The 23718-nt window shown below is 46.0% G+C and overlaps 3 protein-coding genes across 3 annotated transcripts; 1 reads left to right on the forward strand and 2 right to left on the reverse strand.

Moving 5' to 3' along the window:
* The first annotated feature begins 2257 nt into the window (after positions 1-2257).
* On the forward strand, positions 2258-22587 carry LOC143159610 (E3 ISG15--protein ligase HERC5-like). Its single transcript, XM_076336738.1, has 23 exons — positions 2258-2348; positions 3394-3526; positions 4202-4278; positions 4846-5067; positions 5832-5923; positions 6517-6647; positions 7433-7581; positions 7896-7969; positions 8283-8377; positions 9596-9655; positions 10364-10466; positions 10612-10795; positions 11123-11301; positions 12464-12559; positions 13769-13882; positions 13948-14055; positions 17298-17438; positions 17544-17710; positions 18685-18751; positions 18956-19035; positions 20080-20263; positions 20649-20748; positions 21382-22587. The coding sequence occupies exons 1-23, from the start codon at positions 2258-2260 to the stop codon at positions 21594-21596; spliced, it is 2862 nt and encodes a 953-aa protein (XP_076192853.1). The 3' UTR covers positions 21597-22587.
* Positions 9069-16664, reverse strand: PIGY (phosphatidylinositol glycan anchor biosynthesis class Y). Its single transcript, XM_076336737.1, has one exon. It carries the CDS (start codon positions 16584-16586, stop codon positions 16356-16358), a length of 231 nt encoding a protein of 76 aa, XP_076192852.1. The 5' UTR covers positions 16587-16664; the 3' UTR covers positions 9069-16355.
* PYURF (PIGY upstream open reading frame) lies at positions 16620-17135 on the reverse strand. The gene is made up of 2 exons (XM_076336735.1): positions 16945-17135; positions 16620-16761 (listed from the first exon to the last, which is right to left on the reverse strand). Exons 1-2 carry the CDS (start codon positions 17133-17135, stop codon positions 16620-16622), a joined length of 333 nt encoding a protein of 110 aa, XP_076192850.1.
* Positions 22588-23718: the final 1131 nt, after the last annotated feature.

Consider the following 23718-nt stretch of genomic DNA (forward strand, 5'->3'; position numbering starts at 1 on the left):
GCGGGGCAGTCCAGGCCGAGGTGATGCTTAGCCCTGGTACTGCCAGGGCCTGCACGGTGGGCGCTGCTTTGGCACTCTGGAGTGGAGGAGGACGGAGGTAGTCGGTGTCCCTCGCTGTGAAACTGGGGATGCGGCACTGCCCGGTATGGATCGCCAGTGGCTGAGCCCTGGGTGGCCCCCGGGTCACCCTGTCCCTTTTCATGTAGAGCAGCTGGGAGCCGTGAGTCAGACAGGCCGGCTGAGAGGGGCTGCAGCTCCCAAATCTGCTCTGGAGGGATTGACCCGCTCATGCCTGTTCAGCTGCTGACACTGTGGGAATGGGCTTCTGCTGCACTCTTCCTCGGCTCCCTGGGGCCCACCGTGGGATATTCCTCCTGGGACATTATGGCATCTGCATACATTTCCTTGGATTTCTCCATCCCCCTCACCCTGGAACTGCTCCGTGCTGTTCTCCCGGGAGAAGGGCACCCTCATGAGCAAGCACTATGCCAAACTCGAGGTGTTGGACACATGTGGGTTTTGGGTTTGTTTGGGTTTTTTGTATGGGTAAGTCACTATAGAAGTGATGAAAAGGGGTGAAATGGCCAAAGTACAGATGGACACATCTGTCAAACCCAGTTCTAGCTATGAAAACCATTTTGCACAGTTCACCTCTTTCCTCTGCCTCCTGCCAGTTGCCAGGCATCTCCCTCACGGGCCCCCAGATTCCTTTTGGTCAGACTATCACAAGCCCTGATACCTCTTGGGCAGAGAACTGCAGGGTGTTTAAGAAACCTGCAGTACCTTACCAGAGCAAGCCTTTCTGACATGAAGTCACTGTCAGCAGTCCACTTGGCAGGAGGAAAAATGTAGCTCTGAAAAGGAAGAAGGAGATCAAGGCGTTTCCTTTCCTTCCCTCGAATCTCTTCATTTCTGTGCCAAACAGGAGGCGAGTGCCCTTGCCTCTGCTTGGAGCAGTTTTTCCTCCCAAGGAGGAGGCGTTAGTTCATACTTTGGTGCAGAAGGACCTCTAGTGTCCCTTCGTAGCTCATGCTTTGGCCTCGCAGCTCTAGCTCGGTATTTCTTGATTTCAAGACTTTCCTACGTACTGTGGAAGGAGATAAGGTCCCCACAGTGCGTGTGGGAAAGAGGGTGGGAAAGACAGGCTGGGTTGCTCCTCTCTGGGGAGAATTCAATTACTCTATGCCCCAGGTTCACCTTGCTTTGCTTCTGCGGCTCCTCCACATACTTTTTTCTTCACCCCAGGGGCCTCTGTGTGCCTTTTTGTGTGCCACAGGCTGCTGCTTTCAAATATATTGTATTAAATGCTTCTGGTGTCTCAGTAATGAATTTTCCACTGCATTTCAGTGAATGCCAGGATAAATCTGTAGATTCATGTTGTGCTCTTGGGACTTTTGTAGAGTGCCCCACCGAAGTCTGTGCTTAGTATTCAGCAGCATAAAATTTTCTTAAGCAGATTGAATTTAATTCATCGGTGGAAGCTATTAGGAATACAACAAAAATGCTCTTATGTGTTTTGGTCCATTTCATCATTCACATGGGTATCCCTTATTTCATCATCAAGATGGCCCTGCATGCATCACTCCAGTGAGAAGGTGTGGGCGGTGGGGCAGGCTGGGTGGCCTTTCTCGGCGGGGAAGCTTCCAGGGTCTTTGAAGGCAGGGCGAGATTTAGCAAACCATAGGAGACACTACGTGAGAATGGAAGCAGATGGGTTTTAGATGTTGATGTATTTCTAAACCGGGCACTTCACTTGCTGCTTGACTTCACGCAGCCAAGTAGCTGAACTTGCGCAGGCTCTTACTCAGGATACGGGCAGCAGCAGCAGGATACGGGGAACAGCAGAGTAGGTCTCTGAGCTTATAGAAACCCATAAAGGATGGACACAGGCGGGTCACTCTCCGAGGTGAATAATGAAGTCAAACGGGTGCCTTTTCCACATGGAGAACCTCAGCATCCTTCCACCCGCTTTCTGGGTTCCCCTCTCCTCCCACCCCGAGCAGCAGCCGCCTCCCGCAGACTGAAGGCAGCCGGGGGTTCACCAAAGCCCAGCAGCTGACACGTTTTCAGCGCAAGGGTCAGAGTTCGCCAGCTCCGGACCTTCAGATGCCGGGGACGCCGGGAACCGGCCGCACCCGCTCCTGCCCCCGCTGCCGCGGCACCCGCTGAGTTTCGGTTCCTGTTTCCCCGCCGGGGCGGGACGTTCCCGGTACCGCTCCCGGCGCCGCCGAGCTGTCGAGCGGCCGGCGAGCGGGGGATGGCGGCGGGACGGCAGCGGCGGCGGCGGCAGCGGCGGCGGCGGCAGGGCCGGGGGAGCGGCCACCCGCGGCGGCCGCGGGGTACGGGAGGTACCGACCGGCGGGAGCGGCGCGGCGGAGCGGTCGGGAGGGCGGCGGGGGCGGCCAGCCCCCGGCCCTGCCGGGGGTGGGAGCCTCCTGACCGAGGGCGGACCCGCCGCCGGAGCCGTGCGCGTCGCGCTCGGCGGTGAGACCCTCCGGGACGCGTCCGTGCGTGGGCGAGGACGGGTCCGTGGAGGTGAAACCGCTAAAGTTGCAATAATTTGCTGTGCTGCCTCTCGGGGAGAGCGAGCCGCTGCATGAGGTGCTTAAACATGTCCCAGTGCGCAGCAATCGGAGGAGCCTGGAAGGAGGCAGACCGTGCCGGGGAAGAGACGTGAATTTTCCTCTCTGGTTACATGTTGTGATTAAGCTGGGGAGGTGTGAGAAGGGTGGGCAGTGAGTCTCCAGAGGTGTTAGGTGAATCAGGGAAGGCTTTGCTGGTGACTGCCTTTTGCGCTTGGGCATCCTGGCTCTCAGATGCTTGTGCTGCAGTAGGGCCACATAAGAGTAACTGGGTGAATCTGGTGCCTGGGGGTCAGGAAAGCACCTGCAGACAAGAAGGGACTTCCTTCTGCTGGAAACGGGCAACGTGAATTTTCCGTCATTGCTTCTCCAGTGTCTTGTGAAACATCTGACTTCAAGGCATCCCATCCCCAAGGCTGTGACATATCTGGGGTGGTCATATGTCTCAAGAAGTGCTTTATCTCCCCAGGACACTCTCCACAGCTGTGTGGAAGTAACAGAATGTGCTTCTGCTGACGTTTTGCTGATCATCTTGGGAGCTGGTGGCACAGCAGCCTAAGAGATGGAGAAATATCTTTTAGCGGTAGCCAGGCAGGAGAGTTGTCTGGCATGAAACCAAGCAGCGGGGAGGACACTGAAACCCCAAGGGGCCTGAGAAAATAAGTCACACACGCTTGTCTCACTTCTTCCTGAGGACCAGAAGCTCTTGGTGAACGCAGTAGCACACAGAGGTCTTGGGGAGGGGGCCAAGGTGGTTAAGATGTCTGCTGCCTTAGCGTGACCATCATGCCTGTCCATATTTATTCTGCAGAACTCACGCAGTCGCAGAAGAATGAGGAGGTGCAATGTTCAAACCATGATGCAACACATATGCTCATTCTCTCCTCTGATGGAAAGCTTTCTGAACAGTGGGCTACAGCTTCAGCTGACTGCTCTAAGACAAGGTAAGAAGCTTTCACGGCATGGAGGTATGGATGGTAACGGTCAGAGAAGGTGGCCCACTTGTCCTAAAAGTAACATCCAAGAGACTGGCATGTTCCTGTTGTAGAGAGGGAACTGGAACACATTCATTCCTAGTACCCAAACCTTTATCTTCTTTTGTTACCCAGCAAGAAGAGCACTGATTTTGAGGATAATACCAAGATCTGAGCTGCTTAAGATGCACATGAGACAGCTTTCTCTCAAACTTAGTAAGGATCGGTAGCATATACCAGAGTAACGCAGATGACTTGCAAACCACACGTGGCTTGGGAAAGCTGCGGGTGAAAGACTCAAGCACATCTGAACCTTGCCACCTTCTGACTAAGCTGTGAGGGTAACTGTCACCTAAAAATGGCACAGCAGTTTGCTGTGGGATTTTCTGTTAACTTGCCCAGGGCTGAGCCCGATTCTCTTCCAGCTTCCCATGGTGCAAACCACTATCAAATCAGTTAGTGCAGCTGCAGTAGGCTAGCATAACAGCAGGGCGAATCAACTTACAGGTGACCTATATTTTTCCATGTAATTCCCGCTAAACATGCTAGGACTTGGTGAGCAGAGGATCTTCTTCTTTTACTTTGTCTCATGGCACAGCATCTATCTATTTTGACTTGTTTGGGTTTTTTTCCTTATTTTTGTAGGCTGGTGAAAGAACTAGGAAACCAAGATATTGTTCAAATAGCATGTGGGGACCAGCACGCCATGGCACTGTCCAGAGGTAGCTTCTTTCAAGCACACTTCTCTTCTAAACGGGAGTCACATTATGGCAGGCTTGCTCTCGGAAGGGAGCGTTTGAACTCCTTCCAGTAGTTGGTGACACCATTAGAGAGTAGTGAGCGATGGGTGGGGGACACAAAGTGCACTGGCTATTAGCGCTGCCCTTTCCTCACAGCACCCAGGGACCTGCAGCTCTGTCTCTCTCCAGTTCCTGAGCACTATCCCTCCACAAAGGTGTGTTGTGGAGAGCAGACGTGGCTGCCCCACTCTGCAGTCACCAGACCAGATCATTCTTAAGTTGGAGCACCTCTCTGGTTGGGAACTTCTTGGAGTATGGCTTTAGAGGTGGAAACACCCTGCCTTTATTCTTGCTGTGCTGAGTCAAATGGGCAGCATGTGACTGCCCCGAAGGGGTCAGAAGCAAACAGGGAGATTTGGTTGCTGCTGCTGGTCTCACCTTGCAGCTAGATCCCTGAAAACAGCACTGATTTTCGCTCCCACTCCCAAAGTGCAAAGACTCGAGGAAAGCAGTGAGGCTGAGCTGTTTTCTTTTGTTCTGTGTGTGAAGGAGGTGAGCTCTTCACCTGGGGCCAGAATGCCCATGGACAGCTTGGAGTGGGGAGCCAAACCACACTCGTCCCCCAACCACAGCTGGTGGAAAGACTAAAGGGCATCTCACTCGCTCAAATTGCTGCTGGAGGAGCTCACAGCACAGCCGTGTCACTCTCTGGAGCTGTGTACTCCTGGGGAAAGAATGATTTTGGACAGCTGGGACTCGGAGACACAGAAGGTAAGGAAGGACAGCAGTAGGAAGGTGTTTTCCTGGTCAATGAGCTTACTGCAGACACAGGATTAGCTCCTCAGGACTGTCAAGCCCCTTTGGAGCAGCAGTGGACAGTAAAGTCTTTGAAGAAAGTATATCTGGGTAAGTTCTTTGTTTCCTGACCAGGAAAGGCATGCAGGGATAAGGGGTTTAGGGGTTGTATTTCTACAGAGAACTTCCAATCATGGTATGTGGCCAACCGGATAGCGTGGGCTCTTAAAACCGTATGTCTCAGAGGTCTCTTTCCACTCCCATTCTTTCTCCAGGCAGTCTTCCATGAAGGAAATTAATTTTATACCTCTTTGACTTCTTTAATTCTCTGTAAACACAAGGTGAGAGAAGAATTAAAATCACCCATTGTCTTCAAACCTAGAAGGCTTGAGCAGAGTTGCCCTAGCCAGACAGAACCTGAAATCAGCGGGATCTGAATGAGTCCACACCCTTGAGAGTCACATATTTTGAAGCCAAGTACCTTTTGGCAAGCAGATGTGAAAGCACTGCGTTTCGTTTCAGATCGAATGTAAATGAAAAGAAAATACCATGAAAAAGACAGAACATCATGAGAAAGTGTATGTTATAGTGGAGGGTAGAAAACAACTCAAAACCAAGTAAATACATGAATTGCTATAAGAGAGGACTGAAAAGTGCTAAAATCCCCCATTTTCTAAATCTTTCTTTGTGTGAGACCCCCCCAGTACTCATTCACTCTAGCAGTGCTATCTTCTTTCCAGACAGGGACTGCCCATCGTACGTTGGAGCGTTAGAGCACTGGAAGACTGTATTTATGTCCTGTGGGGCAGATCACACTGCAGTTCTCTCCAAGGTGAGTCTGAAACAGAAAGTCAGCATCTGAGACCTCACCCTGGGAGAAAAAGATACACTGCTAAAAGTCAGCATGGAGAAATAGGGATGGCAATGCCTGCTTCCATCTGAATCTGAAGACGATCCCCAAGGGATGCTAACTAAGCTATTGGGAAAACTGGCGTTTTCTCAGATTCCTGTCACCTGCATGCAAACTTTTGCAGGGAGATGGTGAATGGGAATCCTGGGGCAAAGAGGTGCTGTTCAACTCTCAGTACTTTTTGAAAATATTTCTTTTTTATAGCATATTGGGGACTTCAGAAAATGTGAACGATAGCTAATCATTAGGGTTTACTCATACAAGTAAAATTCTTAAGCAACAGGGAGTTATTCTCAGGAGTTAAATTGCTTTTCTCAGGAGTCAAATGCTTTGGACATTAGACAGTGTAAGATTAGGCTTGATGCGAAGTGAACTCTACCTGTGTTTGAATCAGGGATGTTTTGAATCAAGTCCCATATAAGATATTGTGTCTTGCTGGCTCTCACTCTCGGTGGTGACTGTTTGAATGCCATTAATAATGCAGTGATCCTGTTGTTTGTTTCTTCATCTTCAAGGAGGGGTTGGTGTGCACCTTTGGAGCAGGAGGGGCTGGCCAGCTTGGTCACAACTCCACCCGGAATGAACTCATGCCTCGTGTGGTGGCCGAGCTGTGGGGAGCAAGAGTTTCGCAGGTTGCCTGCGGCAGGTGGGAAAGTACCAATAACATGCCTTCTAAGGTCAAGGTCTTAGGGGAATCACTGAAGAACAGTAGGGAGGGGAGTCACCAAGATGTTCACATCCCTGTATCCCAGTAAGTCAGCACTGTCAGAATATCGTCCACTCTTCAAGTGTAAGCCACCCTCCTGCCACAGCCCCAGTGAAAGCAGAACCCTCAGCCCATGCCGAGCAGAGGCAGAGGGCTGCAAAAAACACCAGAAGCCTGTGTTTTCTTGCTCTTTTAAGAAACGAAGGGTGTACTGCGTTCCAAAGGGCAAAAGACTGTCAAAAGCCTGCGTCGGGAAAGTCACTGAATTCCCGTCCACTTTGACAAACTGGTGGGTCCTTAGAAAGAAGCGAAGAGCGGTGATAGTTACCCAACTTCATTCTGTCTTTCTGGAACTGGGCCAGAAAAAGTCTCCTGTCGACTTTCCTGGGCTTTGTATCAGGCTCAGCAGCATAGAAGTTGCGCTTTTAAAAATGGAAGGGCATGAAGCTAGCAAGGCATAACACTTTTATTTTTGTATGTGGACCCAGGGTAAATCACAAACACTAGAGGATAGTATAGGAAATTTGAGTCCATACGTTCCTTTATTGCTGAATGTTTATGCAAGGAAGGGTCCTAAGACTTTGGTTAAAGGGATTCTGTAGCTGGACTGTCAGGACTTTTAACGACAAGCTTCAGCTATCCACTCTGAAAACGTATCTCTAAATTTTATTCTGACTAGCCCAGTGGTATTAGCTTATTATGACCATTTTTCTTTTTCTGAACAGACAGCACACCCTGGTCTATGTCCCCTCCTTGGACAAAGTCTATTCGTTTGGTTCTGGTAAAGAAGGACGGCTGGGAGATGAGAGAAAGCCTAATCAGTTGATACCACTTCCCATCAATTCACCAGTGAATACTGGAAAATCCTGTCAGGGTAATGACCGTTGCAGATGTGTACAATCTCTGTTTGTTTCTTCAAGGGAGATGTTTGCTTTCTTGATTTCATGTTTACACTGAGAGGCTAACATTATGTCTCATGCTTGCTTGGTCATCCCAACAGATTCTACAATGGATAATTCCATTTGCTTGATTTACCATCATGGGTAATGGCCACATAGAATCAACTTTTAGACAGACAGCTACTATCTGAGGGGTTTTTTTACTGTTCCACATCTGTGCACTGAATTTTCTGAAGATAATGACTGTCTTTTCAAATCTTCCTTTGAAAATCTTTTTATTCTTTCACAGAAAACAACACATCACAAAAGGTGATTGAAATTATTGCAGGAGGAAACCGAAGTATTGTCCTTTGCAAGAACAAGGTATGTGCATATTTGATCATGGCTTCTAATTTTACCGTTGTTCACAGTACTGCTGGAAACATTTGGATTTTCCATCCTGCTTTTAGCGCTCCAAGTTCATATACGTCTCTTGCAGTTCTTTCCATGCTTACCCAGAAACTAACTTGTATTGCAATTATATGTCTGTTCTGTGGTTAATGCATCTGGATCATGCTGGATGACCATTCATTTGTTCATACTTAGGCTGAAATCTTCTTGTAATGATTGGCTTGAAAAAAAGAATCCTATCTGCTAGACCTGTAATCTTGTCAACATTTTCATGCATTTCACACAGAATTCCTATTTGAATGGAATTGCCACTCTAAAGGATAAAGAAGTGGATGCATGGATTTCTAATTCCGGTTCACAACACTGGGAGAGTATAAAAAAGTAAGTCAGAAACCTGCTGGGTTTTTTTTTTTCCCTGATACATGATTTTCTCTAAAAATTATTTTTCTTTGGAGAGACTACTTTAGGAACTGATATTCAAGAATTTAGCCGAGACAGAATCTTGTACCAGCACTTCTTACCTAGTTTTTGCACAGGAAAAAGAAATGTTGATGAGCAACAGCCCTTCGATAACCCTTTTGCAGGAACAGAGCAGACGTACTGCCTGGCTTCAGAAGCCTGTCCTCCTTGCACAGAATGGTTGTTAAGATGATGAAGAGCCGACAAGTGAAATCAGTGAAAGATTTGGTCTGCAGACCCAGGCCTTGTGCAAAAATCATAATCCAGAGTACCCAAACTGGAATGTTTGTGTGTGTCAGGATTTAAAAACTAGTGATCCCTTCTTTAGTGACCCATTTTCAAAAGCAGTAAGTATATACTACTGTGGGAAGCCTTACAGTATGGCTGAGAATTATGATTAAGTAGTCTTTTTTCAGATCTTATGTGGGAGGTTATTTTCTTTGGGCAAGTCTGACTCCAACTGCTGATTTTGAGCATTTAAAAATCTTGGCTAATTTGGATCTATATGTTTCCCTGACCACTTTTAGTACGGTTTGGATCATATGGAAAGTGGTTGTTGAGAGGGTGAGAGAGGGTTCTTTCCAGATCTCAATAGGAAGGGCCTGACAGCAAATCGCTTGATAAAATAGCTGCTTTATTAAGAACAGAACCAGGAATACAGGTAGTGAGTAAGTCTAACGTCCCTTCAGATGCTGGGAACCCAGCTTTCGTGCAGCAGCAAATGGATACCCTGATGGATTTTCTCTCAGCGCTACGAAGATCCGGTCTGCAGAGGGGTTCCTCCTCCCTCCCATGACACAGTGCCTTTTATTTTGCATAACAAACAAAACCAGATAACGTCCCAACCTGTCAGGAGAAGATATCTCCATCATAACACCCCCCAGCATGCAACACGGGCTGGCGTGGAGCGCTTGAGCAGGTTCCCTTACAAGGCCCAGGAGAGCAGAGGTGGCTTGCTGAAGATCACTAACTCCTCGAATACGTCTTCTGCAACGCTGCCAATAAAGTGGTGCTAAGAAAAGTTTTATGTGGTCAGGTGCAGACACACTCATACACACGTTTTTTGCCCTTTCAGAATTAAAAACTTGAAGTTGCTACTCATGTTGAAAGGATTGACTTTGGTTTGTTTTTTACTATCAGGAATATCAGACTGATCTTTTCATCTGAGGCTTGCATCAACGGAAGCTTCCTGGAGAAAAGGTAGCATGCGCTGACTTAGACGTAACAGAATATATGGGCTGCATGTAAACTGACCAGAAAGTGTTATTTTAGGCCACGTACGTAGAGATTAGTTGTATCTGAATTTGCAAGAAGCAAGTCTGTATTTTTCAAAGCCCATGCTAAAATTAAGTTTTTTATCCCCCCAGTCCTATTGAAATTTGCTATAGAAGCTCACATTCTAGCAGATTATCCCATAGTGACATTTGACAGATGATGATAAGGGTTGAGTCACCATCCCTGGAGGTATTTAGAAGGCGTGTAGACATGGCACTTAGGGACCTGGTTTAGTGGTGGACTTGGCAGTGTTAGGTTTATGGTTGGACTTGATGATCTTAAAGGTCTTTTCCAATCTAAATGATCCTATGATTCTATGATAAGCCCTTTAGGCAATATTACAGCTCCCAAAGGATCCATAATAGCTCCTCCCAGCACTGAAGTGCAAGTTGTTTTAGGTTGAAATACAGGAAGCCTACCATTAACAGTGCACAGCTACACAAGACAGGAAGGACAGAATATTAATCAGGTCACACCACAGTGAGAATATCTTCTTAGGACAGATGAAGTTATACCCCCTGGAGCTGGGGCTGAACTTTCCCAGTATTTTCTGATGTTAGGACGCTTCACTATTCGGGCAGTAACAAAAAACAGTTCCTCACATCATTTGGTGTTCTTTTTTCTTTGTGATAGAGACAAACATTTCAAAACTTCCAAAGAATTCTCAGGTGTAGACATGTCAGAAGTGCAACGTTTTTATAAGAAAATCAGCAAGAAGCCACAAGTCTTCCAGGAGGTAAGGACTCTCACTACATAGATACCGAGGACCTCTGGATTTGTGCGTGAAACTTGGGAATTCTGTGCCAACCTAATTCATAGATGATTTTGGCAAAACATAATTGCATTTTTAACCCCTGTCTCTTTTTTTTTTCCCTCTGAAGGTGCAAAAGGAGATTCAGAAGTTACTGCCGTCATTGTCTTCCTCTCCCATCTCACCTGAAAATTTCAGAGTCTACTTGATCTTGCCTTTCCTTCTGCAGGGATATGACAGCAGCTCTTTCCATTCTCTCAGGCTGCTAGCACAAGCCATCACGAAGCTCCAGCCAAAGGACCTGCAAATTCTTGGTAGGGTTTTATGATGATAGAACTGAATGATTTAAATGCTTGGTCATTTTCGGCTGTGGAGCAAGAGTTAGTATCGCTGATATAATTTGTTCCAGAGTTCAGCCTGGAATAAATGCTTTCGGTAGAAGTAGAAACATGGGGACTACACAGCAAGACACAGGAAAAAAAAAACCCTCTCATTCTGAGGTTTACTAATTTTTGTAGTGCAAAATTAAGCATTTTTTTGGTTTAGTTCATTTGATAAAAAGAGAAAATGCAGCTTCATCCAGAAATTGCAGTTATTTGCATGTTACCTGTGACAGATATTTCACCAGCTGTTTTCTACAGAATGCCTGTGGTCAAATCTAGAAACATCCTTTTTCAAAGAGCTGGTCGTTCTGTATAAGACGGTTTCCCAGAAAAGCCTGTCTCAATTTATCATGGAAGTCAGCTATAAGCAAAGAAACCCCTACAACCTGCACCCACATGAAACAGAGCCTCTGCAAATACTGCAGATTCTTTACCAGGTGAGAAAGTGTTTGGAGCCTGATTAGATAGGAATATATATCAGTACGAATTAGAGTATTTTAACCCTTTTTATTTGTTGAATTCTCTGGGTTTCCTTCTTACAAGGGAACATGGGGCCTTGTCATTTGATATTGCTCCAGGAATCTCTTTGGCTCTACACCAGCATAGCTTTGAAGGAATCCTGCTCTTGACTTGTGCCTGGCTGACCCTCTACAGAAATGAAGAGCTGGGGCATGTTACAGCCCCTGGCAGGGGGAGGGATCCTTTCAGTGGTGCGAGGAGTGCATGCATTGATGCGTACAGAGCTATGGATGTGCTGTCCATTACGTAGCATGCCCATTCCCCTTTCTGCTGGCGAGATCCCTCACGCGCGTAACTGCTCACAGCATTTAAAAGACAACCCACCTGCTTGGCACATCACGGCTGCTACAGTAACACTGCATGATGCTTTAAGAGCCTGTTACCTGAGAAATTTTCTGACACAATAGAATTAGAGCATCTTTAGCTGCATATGAACAAAGGGAAGAAAGGGGGCAGTAACTGTATTCTTCTTGACAACCATCCTTTCTCCTGCTGAGATGTTCAAAGTTTAGGAAAGTCAAGAGCCCAAGCATGCACTTAGTATGAATCAGGGAAAGTTGTTAAATTTTGTTCAGAATTGAAGTATCCTTTTGGCTGAGAATACAGATTTGGGCCTTGACGTTTAGACTCTTGGATCTGTATCTATCCAGATAAACTCAAAAGTGCCGCAGGCCTACTCCTCTGTAAGAGGTTACATCATTTGGAACTTTACATGTTCACTATCCCCCCCAAAATTGTATCTTTGCCAGGCGACAAGTATGAACATGAATAGGGAACTTCAGACTGTCCTGCAACATGAAAGACACTCGAAGTGAAACATACCTTTCCTGATGGAGTCCTGTTAAGGGGTCTTCATTGTAAATTAAAATTGCTTTCCTGCTAGTTTATACATGGCTTTCTGAGACTTCTCACTGTTGAGTGCTGTGCTACTCGTAGCACTTCTATCCTTCCACTTCTGTGCAGGGTCTCAGAGCTCCTTCTGCAGGGAGCCCTCTTACTCCTTAGTCCTGTCCTGCCACACCGACACATAGCTCACTAGATCTGCTGATACCCCTTTTCATATTGCGTGTATCAATGCAGGTGAACTCCAGAACTGGTTTCAGAGTACAAGAAAACAACTTCTATGTGCCTCAAGTGAAAGAGATTGTCAGACTGCTTTTGTTCTTTGATGTAGAAGTAAGTATAAAATCTTACCAGCAGTGCAAAACACCTTTTTTTCTGTTTTATTTAAATGAGTCTATATTTATGAAAGTCAGCTCTAGACTCTAGCCCAGTACATTTCAAAGACAATGCATTTTCCCTAGTCCTCCAGCTGTTATAAATCATGCAAGCCATTTACCATCCCAGTATTTTAGCAGCTGCGGTAGTGCCCTTCCTGAGATGACCCCTGGTTCTGAGAGTCAGAGCTGTCCTCCAGCATCTTAAGCAGCTCTATTTGCTTTGAACTGGTGATCAGTGTGAAATAGCACCATGAAGGATGGTTGCTATACTTCTTGTTACTCTGGATTTTATTATGTTTAATTAACAAATATTGTGAAGTCTCTTTAAACTTTTATGTAGAAACCCTATTGAGCATTTCAGTTTACTTACATTGAAAAACAAAGCTGTGGTAATAAAAATTAAGCTGTGAAATGGTTCATTTCTTGATGACAAGAAGAAGTAAAAATGAGGTACCAAATGCAATTGGTGTCACAGGAAGCAGCATGAAATGGAAACGTGGATAGTAGGGGCTTGCTTAGGCAAAAAAATGCAGTTTTCTGGCAACTTGGCTGGAATTCACAGGGCAACTGCCTAATTCTTTCATAAGCTTTTGTTTGCTAATGTACCAATTTTGTACCAATTAACCAGAGCGGAGGAGGAGGTTTGAGAAACAGTATAGAATCAAAAGCCAAATAGGACATTACCTGAAGCTGTTGCCTTATCACACTGGAGGCTAACACTTTGAATTAGATTATTTTGTATACCAATATCTACTTTTGGTATTACAGATAATAAACCACACAATTTTTAACAACAATGTACCATAACCTGGGTATCCAGGACATTTTTACTATGTGTTTTGGTTTAGCTGAATTATGGAAGATGCTATTAAAATCACTATGCCTCTGTTTTATTCTTGGGGTACTGTAACACAAGTGTCTGCCTGCACAGACAGCTCAGGTGCCTCCCTGTCAGGGTTTCCCACTCACAGAAGTGCTTAGAAGCTCCTTTTAGAAAGTGTGCCTCTCTTGGTGTAGTGTTCACGTATACAACAAGGGCATGTTTCAGAGATAACAGGAGTTTGCCAGGGTACAGACTGGCAGTTCAGTCTGCACACGTACCCCCAAACTCTGATTTTGCAAGAGAAAATCAACACATCTTTTTCCTTCTTCCTTGTCATTTCAGATGGCCCCGTGGAAGCTGACCAAATATCCATGCATCTTTGACATGCAAGACAAGATTGGCGTTCATGAGGCAGAATGCACCGCTCTGTCCCTCTCCTTTAATTACGTAAGTGTGGCCAATTTTTTTACAATTTAGAAGAAAGAAACACACTGCTAACACACTGTTACTTCAATCTTCAGATACACTTATCACAGTGGGTTTTTCCGGTCAGAAGACGGTGCCTTCTGCAAGACATATGGACTCATTTAAATAGCGCACCAACCCAGCAATTCAGGAACATCTTAAAGGTAAGATACCAAATTGTATTATTTGTTAGCTCTGAATATATTGCTGCAGTGTTCTTTGGTTTTCCGTGTTACTGAAGTATTGGTAGAAGGGATTCAGTATTCACTGAGCATACAACAAAACAACTACTCATCAATTATTATAAAACATGTTCCACAGGGGATGTAGAATAAATACTACCTGGAGGGTAGTATCTTATTCTTATTCCAGGTAGCCATCAAGCTTTGTTGGTGTAAGTTAAATGCAAGTTGACAGTGCTATTTACTGTGAGGTTGCTTTGGGGTAACGTAATAGGATTGCTCAGGAAACTGGTAATTGGCAAAGTTGATTAATATTGCTGCTAGACTTTAAAGACTCTAGGCTAGTTTGCTGTACGTGAAAAACCTGGTGGCTGGGGAGCCAGCGTTAGAGGCCAGCAAGCGACATAGCCACAAAAGCCATTGCTCTCACAGAGATGCTGCCTGAAGGGAAAGGAAGAATAGTGCCAGCGAGAGAGATGAAAAGCTGATTATAATGCTGCTGTCTCCGTGTGGCTTCAGTCTGTGGTTTCCACACAAACCCAAAGGTTATGGCAGCCATATTTTTTTCAGGTATCGCAGTGCTAGCCCTGTCCTGCAAAAGCCGTTAGATGGCTGACATGGGAACAGGGAGCTCAGCTCCGGGACCATGTGCCGTATCAGTCACTGACACAAGGGCTGTCAGAGTCCGGCATCACACCTGTGCAGCAGGAACTATCAACCTCAGTGCCCTATTACCCAGTTCTGGTTCTTTCTAAGTGAGCCTTCTTGCCAACCAGAGCTCTCAAAGCTTTTCCTTCCTGTACACTTAGGAGAAGATTCACAGTGGCTCCTAGGGCTACCTTTCCTTCCCCCTTCCTCAGTACATCAGCTGAAAGAGGCATTTATTTACAGAGGCAATAAGGCTTGTGCTCTGTACTGTCCTCTAGATCCAGTCTCTCTCCACTGATTGTACAAGGAGCCCAGACAAACAGCTGCACTTAGCTAGTCAGCCTTCGAATACACATCTTGTGGGCACTGCCTTTCATACTCGTGCATCGCCGCATTATTTGCCCAGCAGCAGCCTGACCAATTTGACTGCATTATTAGTATCCCACCAAGAGACACTGAGGTCTGCAGTATTTACAACTTGGTGCTGCGTTTCTGAATTTTTCAGCAGGTAAAGGACATTCATGTGTCTGTGTTGCAGATGTAAACCACCCAGTAACAAAGCATAAAAGAGAAACCCTTGTAATAGATTATCATAGCATTGACCTGTCCCCTTCATAGCTGTGTCCTGTTAAGACATTTTGTCAGACAGTACTGAGAACCTTGCACGACACCCTCATAGTGGTCTGTCACTCCATTCTCTAGTGTTGCTGTAAAACAGGGAAGGTTGAAGTATTTAGCAGAACCATCTTCTGTTCCCTCTCTACTGAGGAGGATAGTACTAAGGGGAAAGATACTCTGCATACTTATACAGCATTTGTAGCTGCCGACTTGGCTACCAAATCCCGGGCTCAGCTGGAGTTATTTTGCCTCTAACCTGTCAGGAGATGCCTCTTGAACGAAGGTGACCCAGCCTGGCTATCAAACTTGGGCACTCAGACACATTTAACAAATAGTACAGGGACATACATCTCCTAAGCAGACACTGGAATATGTTGTAGGCCACTCTCACAAAACCCCCAAATGCACAATTACATCTTTTCTGCAGCGCTGTCGCTTCCCCATCTTTTTCTTAGAAAAATAAAAAAAAAGGCAAGCAAGCAGCTACTGGATGTACAGACATGGGTATCATCCAAGTAAATTTCTTCATTTAACTCGTTTTGTTATTAAACATCAGCCTAATTTATGTTCTTCTGACAGTGAGACAAATACATCTCAATAAACACATCAGTTCAAAACAAACCCAAAGCTCGTAATTCAAAGAGAGATTAATATTGCTGCATGTTGTCATCGCTTATTATTTAAGATCAGTTATTTCAGTCAGGGTACAGTTCTTCCTCGTAAAAATGATCACCACCTAGAAGATTTTCATTAGTGCCACTACAAACGCACAACACTCTTGAAAGAACACATTACAAGGAATTAGTGCTTCTTGTTATTCCTCCTCTTTATCTGCCTTAGCAGTAACTAAGTAATAGGCTGCTGCAGAGGACTTTATACTGTTCTAGATACCACTAGAAAAAAGACGACAGTCACCAGTGCCAGAAAGGAACTCTCTCGAATCAACTGCAATACCTGATGAGATTAAATAAACTGTGTTGCTTTAGAGAAGCCCAGGGGTTAGCACATGGATCGCACTAGTTATGCCTAAAAAGCTTAATCCCCATCCAGGTCCACAGGTGGAAGAATACATAAACCGGTATTGTAACAGGAAGGAGGAGACTGTAGAAACATAAGCTGTTTGTGCTGGTGCAGCCCTGTGGGAAGGCTTCATCTATGCTGGCTGAGTAAAACAAGCCTGCCAGGGACAGGAGGGGAACGAGTACAGTCAGTGTGGGCAGGGAGGGGAGCATGCCGCCTCCGGCCATCGGCCCCAGTTTACCGCTGTGGCTGGTGGGTCCTCAGGGCTGCTTCAAGCCCTCAGCTGGGGGCTTCTTCTGAGTCGTCCTGGCAGCCTCTGGGATCATGTTCGGGATGCCGTCGATGATTGGGTATGCGATGCCCAGCTCCTCGTTAATGAGCTCGTTGGTAGCTTCTTCGTACCTGGCCAGGCAAATCAGGGGGGAAAAAAAAAAAAAAAAAAAAGGAGGGGTGAATAACCTGGGTTTGTCCTTTGGCAGCCCCTCTCGCTCGCCTCGGGGCGGCAGCAGGCCAAGGGCGGGCTGCGAGAGCTGCTCTCCCGCTGTGGAGGGCCCGGCCCGGCCCGGCCCGGCCCCGGCCCCTCACCTTAGCGGCCGCTTGGAGAGCGGGCACACCAGGAAGCGCAGCAGCGACGGCTCCAGCGGCTGCGGCCGCGCTGAGCCCCGGCCCTGGCCCAGGTCCTGGCCTTGTCCGCCGCCGCTCGCTGCGCGGCCGCCCGCGGCCGCCCGCCGCAGCAGCAGCACCGCCGCCGCGCCGCGCCCGCCGCCGCGCAGCATGGCCGCTCCCCCGGCCAGCCGCGGACCGCACCGCCTCCGGTGCGCCCGCCAACCCGCCCCGGGCTGCGCTGCGGTGCGCGCACAGTGGTTCCGCCCTCCCCCTTCCCCCCGCGGGTGCCGGTGCCGGTCTCCCCGGCGCTATGGGTGTCTCGGGGCTCGCAGGTGTCGTTCGAGGGCGAGGCAGGAGTGGACGAAGGCGGGCTGTCCCAGGAGCTCTTCAGCGTCGCCGCCAGGACCCTCTGCCAGCCGAGCGCCGAGGCCTTCCGCCGCGTCGCCTCCGGCCTCCTGTGGTTCCCCAGCCAGGTAAGGGGCCGGCCCGCCGCGGCAGCCCCGCGGCCCGGGGAGGCGGGAAGCCTGCTCCCGGGAAAAGGCAGTCACGGCTTTTTTTATGTGCTTGTTTTCAACCAGGCCTCGCGCTGCAAGAAGATCTTCTTCCAGATCGGGACGCTGTACGGAATGGCCCTGTATAACGGGTGCATGGCGCCCTTCCCCTTCCCCAGGGCTCTCTACAAAAAGCTGCTGGGCCTGGCGCCCACCCTGGAGGACCTCGAGGAGCTGCTGCCAGCCGCAGGCCGGTACGAGCCAGGCACGGCCCGAGCTTTTGCTGGGAAGCTACGGCCGAGGCGGGTCTCCTAGCTTGACAGTGCGCACGGAGATCTCCCAGGCCGTATTCAGGGTACCCGTGGCAGCTACGTTTGCCGTTGTGGAGCTGCTAAAAGCCACAGATTTCCAAGGTGGTCCTTGTCCAGGGCATGGATGTTGCTCTCGAACTGAGGTTCAGACTTCAAAGAACTAAGCACCCAATTACTAACGGGTTTTTTTTCTGATTTACTAATTAGCAGTTTCCACGATGTTGTTATGCACAAGCAGAGTATTACCATATGCTGCAGTTCTGCCAAATCTGAGAACCCGCGTGCGGGGTTTCCATGCGCTGGGAAAGGAGATTTCAGGCAGATACAGCAGGGAGGGGTGCTGCTGCCACCAACATAAAGCTTCTAGGCCCCTGAAGCCCAGCTTCCCATGCAAGTCCTATAAACAGCCGAGAAGATGAGAACCCCTTCCCACGAGCCTTAGTGGGACAGTGGGACTCACAACACAGTGACTGTGTTGAGGTGCAAAAGAGTCCTCAGTGGACTGAAATGTTAGGTTGCCGCAATACTTGGAGAGGTGCTGCACCCCAAAGCAGTTCTCCCAGATCATCCCACTGGTCCACGCTTAATTCCTCACTAGGTGATATCTGGAAGAACAAGGCAGTGGTCCAAGCCCACTTGCCACTGAACTTTGTGTGAAGTTATCCTCACAGGGTGTGGGGATGGACTTGCCTGGAATCCTTCGCGGTGAAGGCATTTGCCCTCAGCTCATGGCAGCAGCAGGACATAAGTGGATAGATCAGTTTAGGGCCATATACGAAGGTTCTGTGTGAGTCTAAGTGTCCTGTATGTATGTGCATTTAAGTACTGCGTGTCAAAGGATGGTTTTTAGCGGAATTTGAAAGTGCATTGAATGGTCATGTTTCTTCTCTCTTTTTTTGCCCTTTGTTTTTCGAAAGGAGTCTTCAGAGAATTTTGGATGAAGAATGTGATGATGTCCTTGAGAGCCAGGACATGGACTTCACGGTAAGACATTATTGTGTCATTCAGACGTGCCACGCATGTACTCGGGCAAGACGATGTCCCACTGCAAACAACACAACTTGTCTGTAAACGCAAACTAGCAAGAGTGTTATGTCAGGCCCTGCAGAAAGAATGAATGATAGATGTAGCACATATATATCTGTCATATATAGATATAGCATCCAACGTTTTCATTTATTTGTGTAGATAATGGAAGAAGGAGGTTCCATGGTTCCTGTTGAACTTAAAAAAAATGGTGCTAACATTCCTGTCACTAAGGATAACAGGTCAGTTTTATTTTTGTTTTTCTTATCCTCTTGTCTTGTTATGAGTGTATGAAATACCCTGTCTATACCCATCCCCATATACTCTTAGAAAATATTGAACATCAGCATTGTGCTGTTGGTCTTGGTCCAATAGGTTGTATGCTTTCGGTTCTTGCTGTACGTGCTGCATATGTGCCAGACATTGGCAGTTTGTGCAAGCAGTGGATAAGAAGGGGATCTTTGGGCGTCCTGGCATCTGCATATACAGAGTTGCCTGGCCTTATCAGGGAAATTCCTTACAAATATACAAAATACCCCTGAACAATATTTTCAGGGAAATACAGACAACGTCTCTGGGAAATCCAGCTATAGGTACACCTCTGTAAGTTTTTTTTTACGAGCGAAATGTTTCCTGCTTAGTTACGTATATGGAATGTATCTTGTATATAACAGAGAAGCAGCAATCTATCAATAAGGTATTGTGTCAATATTAACCTCAGCACAGGGGACAGAGAAATTCTGTGGCCTGAGTTATGCGGGTGATCTGAGGACCCATAAGGATGCATGAAAGGGCTGTTTAGGAAGCTTGAAGTATAGCGTTTACGTTGAGTTGATTGTACAAGTACAGAGTCACTAAACAAATCCCCATCACAGAGAGAAGAGTGAAACTGTACTGACTAGCAGCTGTGCAAATATTTATTTTGATTTCATGGTAATTCTTGGGCATTCAGTGGGAGTTTTGCTGAATTTACACCATTTAGGTCTGCTAGGTTCCATCTTAATAGTGAAGTGTCTGATAGGATTTCATTGGAGTGTTCTCATGAAGTACAAGGAGTATTATCAAAATGAATCCACGGTGGCCAGCATTCTCTTTTATTTGTGATGATCCTCCCAGCTTATTCAGTGAATAAATAATTTGCAGTGACGACTGCTCTCGGTGAAGACTGAGTCTTGACAGTAGAGCAGGTCATACAGAATAAAGGAATAAGAAATAAAATTCTCTATAATTCTCCTTTTAAAAAAGCAGCTATTGCATTGCTTGTTTGATTCAAAATATATTTGCAGGAAAGAATTTGTTGACTTGTATGTGAATTACGTGTTCAATGAATCGATACGGAAGCCGTTTGAGGGCTTTATGCGAGGGTTTTTAAGAGGCTGCCCAGCTAGAAAGTGGAAGATGTTTCTCCCTGTGGAGCTCCAGACTGTTCTCGAGGGACACACAAAATTTGACTGGCGTCTGCTGGAAAAGGTATTGGATGCAAGCACAGTGTACTTCCGCTGTATCTGCTGAGCATAAACTCCTTCTGACCTGTTCTTTCGTTGAGTGCATAGGTCATGAACAGAAAAACAGAAGCTCAAGGGACTTTCTCTTTTTTTGATTTGTGTCGTTGTTTTGAGTCTGTTTCTAATCTACATCAGGTACAAGAATAAAGGGGACTAAAAATCAAGTTGTAGCTCAAGGATTGTCATATGAATCTTTGAAAAACAAATGAACAAGCAGATTCCAGAGGTTAAGGGGGTTTGAATAGCTATGAACAGGATTATAAAATTTATTGGATAAACTGTTTTTGCTTTAAATAAAAATGGAAATAGTGAGGATTAACTGGCCTGTTTTATTTTTATCTCTTCAACAGAATGTGACGTACACACAGTATGGAATGTTAGATCGAACCATCAGGAATTTTTGGACTGTGTTTCACAAACTCCCAGAAGAAAAAAAGAAAATGTTTCTTGGTACTATATCAGGCATTCTAAACTTTTCATAGCCTTTTCCTCTCCCCCACAACACACATTTTAGATGCTTGCACATGAAAAACACCATAGTTTCAAACGGCTTTTTGACATTTCCCCCCCGCCACATTTTCTAGTGAAAGCCACAAAGAAGTGACAGAAAGAATTGCACAGACACAGCTCTGACCCTCCTCACATCCCTTGAGGCTTGCCTGAGTGCATCTGACCACCTTGAACCTTGCGATTACTTTATCCCTTACTTTTGTGGTTATCAGTTGTTGGTCAGAGGCCTCAACTTGCGTGAGCAGACTATGTTGGCGTAAGCAGTTTAGCTTTCTCAAAGGATTGCAGAAGCTAGCTCATCCTTTTTAAATGTAGACGGTCAAACCTAGCCTGGCCTTTCTCATCCACAAAGCCTATATAAGTAAAAGTAAAAGAGGGTTTATAATTATTATGAATCAGCAAGAGGCTTTATTATATTCAGGTACAAATTCAACAAAGCAAAATAATTAGCTTATGGAAATAGCCATATTTTTACACCAATTTTCCCTCATGATTTTCATCCTCTGATAACATTATCTTGTTTTTATTTAATTTGCTAACTTGTTTTTGTTTTTCTTTTTCCCCTTCCTTCAGCTTTTTTGTCAGGATCTGATCGAATCCCTGGCTATGGACTGGAACGCTTTACATTTTCTATTGTAGATCCTCAAGTAGAAAATCCAGATGAACTCTATCCTTCTGCCAATACCTGCAGCCGCATTTTATTCCTCCCCAGATACAGCAGTAAAAGAATACTCAAGAAAAAGTTGCTTTATGCCACAGAGCATAATGAAAATTTTGGCTTGCGCTAACTCTTAGTCAGGAGCACTTTAAAGCAAAAATAAGAAAACAAGTCTTTGTTTCATTTGTCGTGTTTTTCTCTTAATAACTCCAATTTACAGGTTTCTACCCTGCCTTATTTTTACTGCACTTTATAAACACTTAAGTGTGTGTATTCATCGAGATTTTATATTGATTATAAAAATGAGCTTAGACCAGATACCCGATTGTTAGATTATAAAGTTAGGAAAGAAGAATCCTATTTAACACGCTTCCAAGAAGCATGCTGATAACCAAGTATATTTACATATATGTGCATCCTGTCTGCACTGTGCTGGTCTTGTTTAGTTGGTGAGATTTCAGCAGCAGGGATTCTGTGATTTGTACATTACCAAACATACAGCCAGTATATGCTAAGCAGTCATCGTTGCAAGAGGAAGCTAGGGCAAAGTTGTCCTCTGTATTAGTTAAGGATTCTCTTGGGGAGCAACTAACGCTAAGGAGACATGTTCCTGCAAACTGTGAATTGGAGGAGCAGTCCGTGCTCACCCGGATATGGCCTTTGACTTACCCGAGAGAAGTTCTTAGGATGAGGATTTGATCATTCCTAGTCTTTGTCAAAAGCTGTATTTGTAAAGCATTAATGGACTTTTTATTATTTAGTGTGATAACACTGCGATATTTGTCATGTTTCTTTGTATCTTCTAAGGAGATGTTTGGCAATTAAACAAAGTTTTAGGCTTGCAGAATAGCTCTGTCCTCAGAACCCTGTGGACATGAGGCTTGCAGGGCTGCTGGAAGCTCATTGTCAAAACAGTGCATAGCACTGGCAGGATATTGACAATGTCGGGCAGGATGTAAAGGCAGGATGTGTATTTTTCTGTATATTTTGCTTTAAGAGAGAGAGACAACAATCATGATTTTTCAACAGTCTTCTCTTTGGTGTGTTAAATGTGTCAGTGAACATACATATGTAAAGAAGACTTTTACTGTGTAGAATTAAATGATGATTGATTAAATTTCCACACCTGTAGTTGTGTTCTTCATTATGCAGCTGCCTACGAGTGACAGCGTATTTCTGTGTTTTCTGTCCTCGTTGATACGGGGAAGCCATTCACAAGAGGAGTCAAAGGCTGATGTAAGTGTATTTCAGATAGATGCATTGCATAGGCTGAACAAGTCAAGGTCTTTCACGTTTGGTGCAGAACGTGCTTTAGGTGAATGTAAAAATTGAAAGCGAGAAGATGACAGCAATTTTTACTTCCTGTTCTGTCTTGACTTTGTGTTGGGTATCTCTTGCACACCCCCTTGGACCAGGGAGGCTGCCTCTTTGCAATACCAGTAAATTATATAAACCCTTTTTGGAAGTGACTGTTAGGCTAGTGCTTTTTTTTTCTTTAGGGAAGTAAGTGTTTCCTAGGAAAGACATAGGCATTATTTATGAATTTCCAGCTCAATAAAAAGGACATTGTTACATATTAAGAAAAAGAAAGCTCCCTTTTAAGTTACAGTATAGTAATTAGTAAAGAAAAACTTCAAGCACTCACCTCAAGTGCCAGGGCGGTACAGGAAAGCCGGTGGCACGGCAGTGGCGATGGGAAGAGGGGAACTAGCGCCTCGGAGGATGCCAGCTGCCAGCCAAGGGGAGCGAGGGGACGGCCCGTGCAGAGCTAACCCCTGTCCCCCTCGCCCGCCTGGGGCAGACAGGACACCACAGGGATGCTTGCATCCTCTGGGAAAGGCACCACCCTGCTTCAGGTGTATTTTTGTGGAAAGAGGGAACTGGCAGAAGCCCAAGCTGTTGTCCCCATTGAGCTGGAGGGTCCCCATCCCACGCCTGGCTGATGCTGCCACACCATCACAGCTTTCTGTCGTGACAGCTTAGCCTGCTGCTCTTCACCAGCCTGCTCCTGGCTGCTTGTTTCCTTTTTTATGTTTTTCTAAGCCTCTATTAGGGCTTGGGAATCCAGAGTGATCTTCTGTGCTGTGCAAGTGTACAAAAGATGTATTCTGTTTGGATTTCAGAATAACCCATTAGAAATTAAATGATACTAGGTTTATTTAGAGCCTGGAGGAATTTCCTTCCCATCACGTATGATGCAACGTCACATGGGAGATTAAAGCTCAGACTAACTTTCAAGGCTATTTTTAATT

Source organism: Aptenodytes patagonicus, chromosome 4 (assembly GCF_965638725.1).
Source record: "Aptenodytes patagonicus chromosome 4, bAptPat1.pri.cur, whole genome shotgun sequence".
NCBI classification, from domain to species: Eukaryota; Metazoa; Chordata; class Aves; order Sphenisciformes; family Spheniscidae; genus Aptenodytes; species Aptenodytes patagonicus.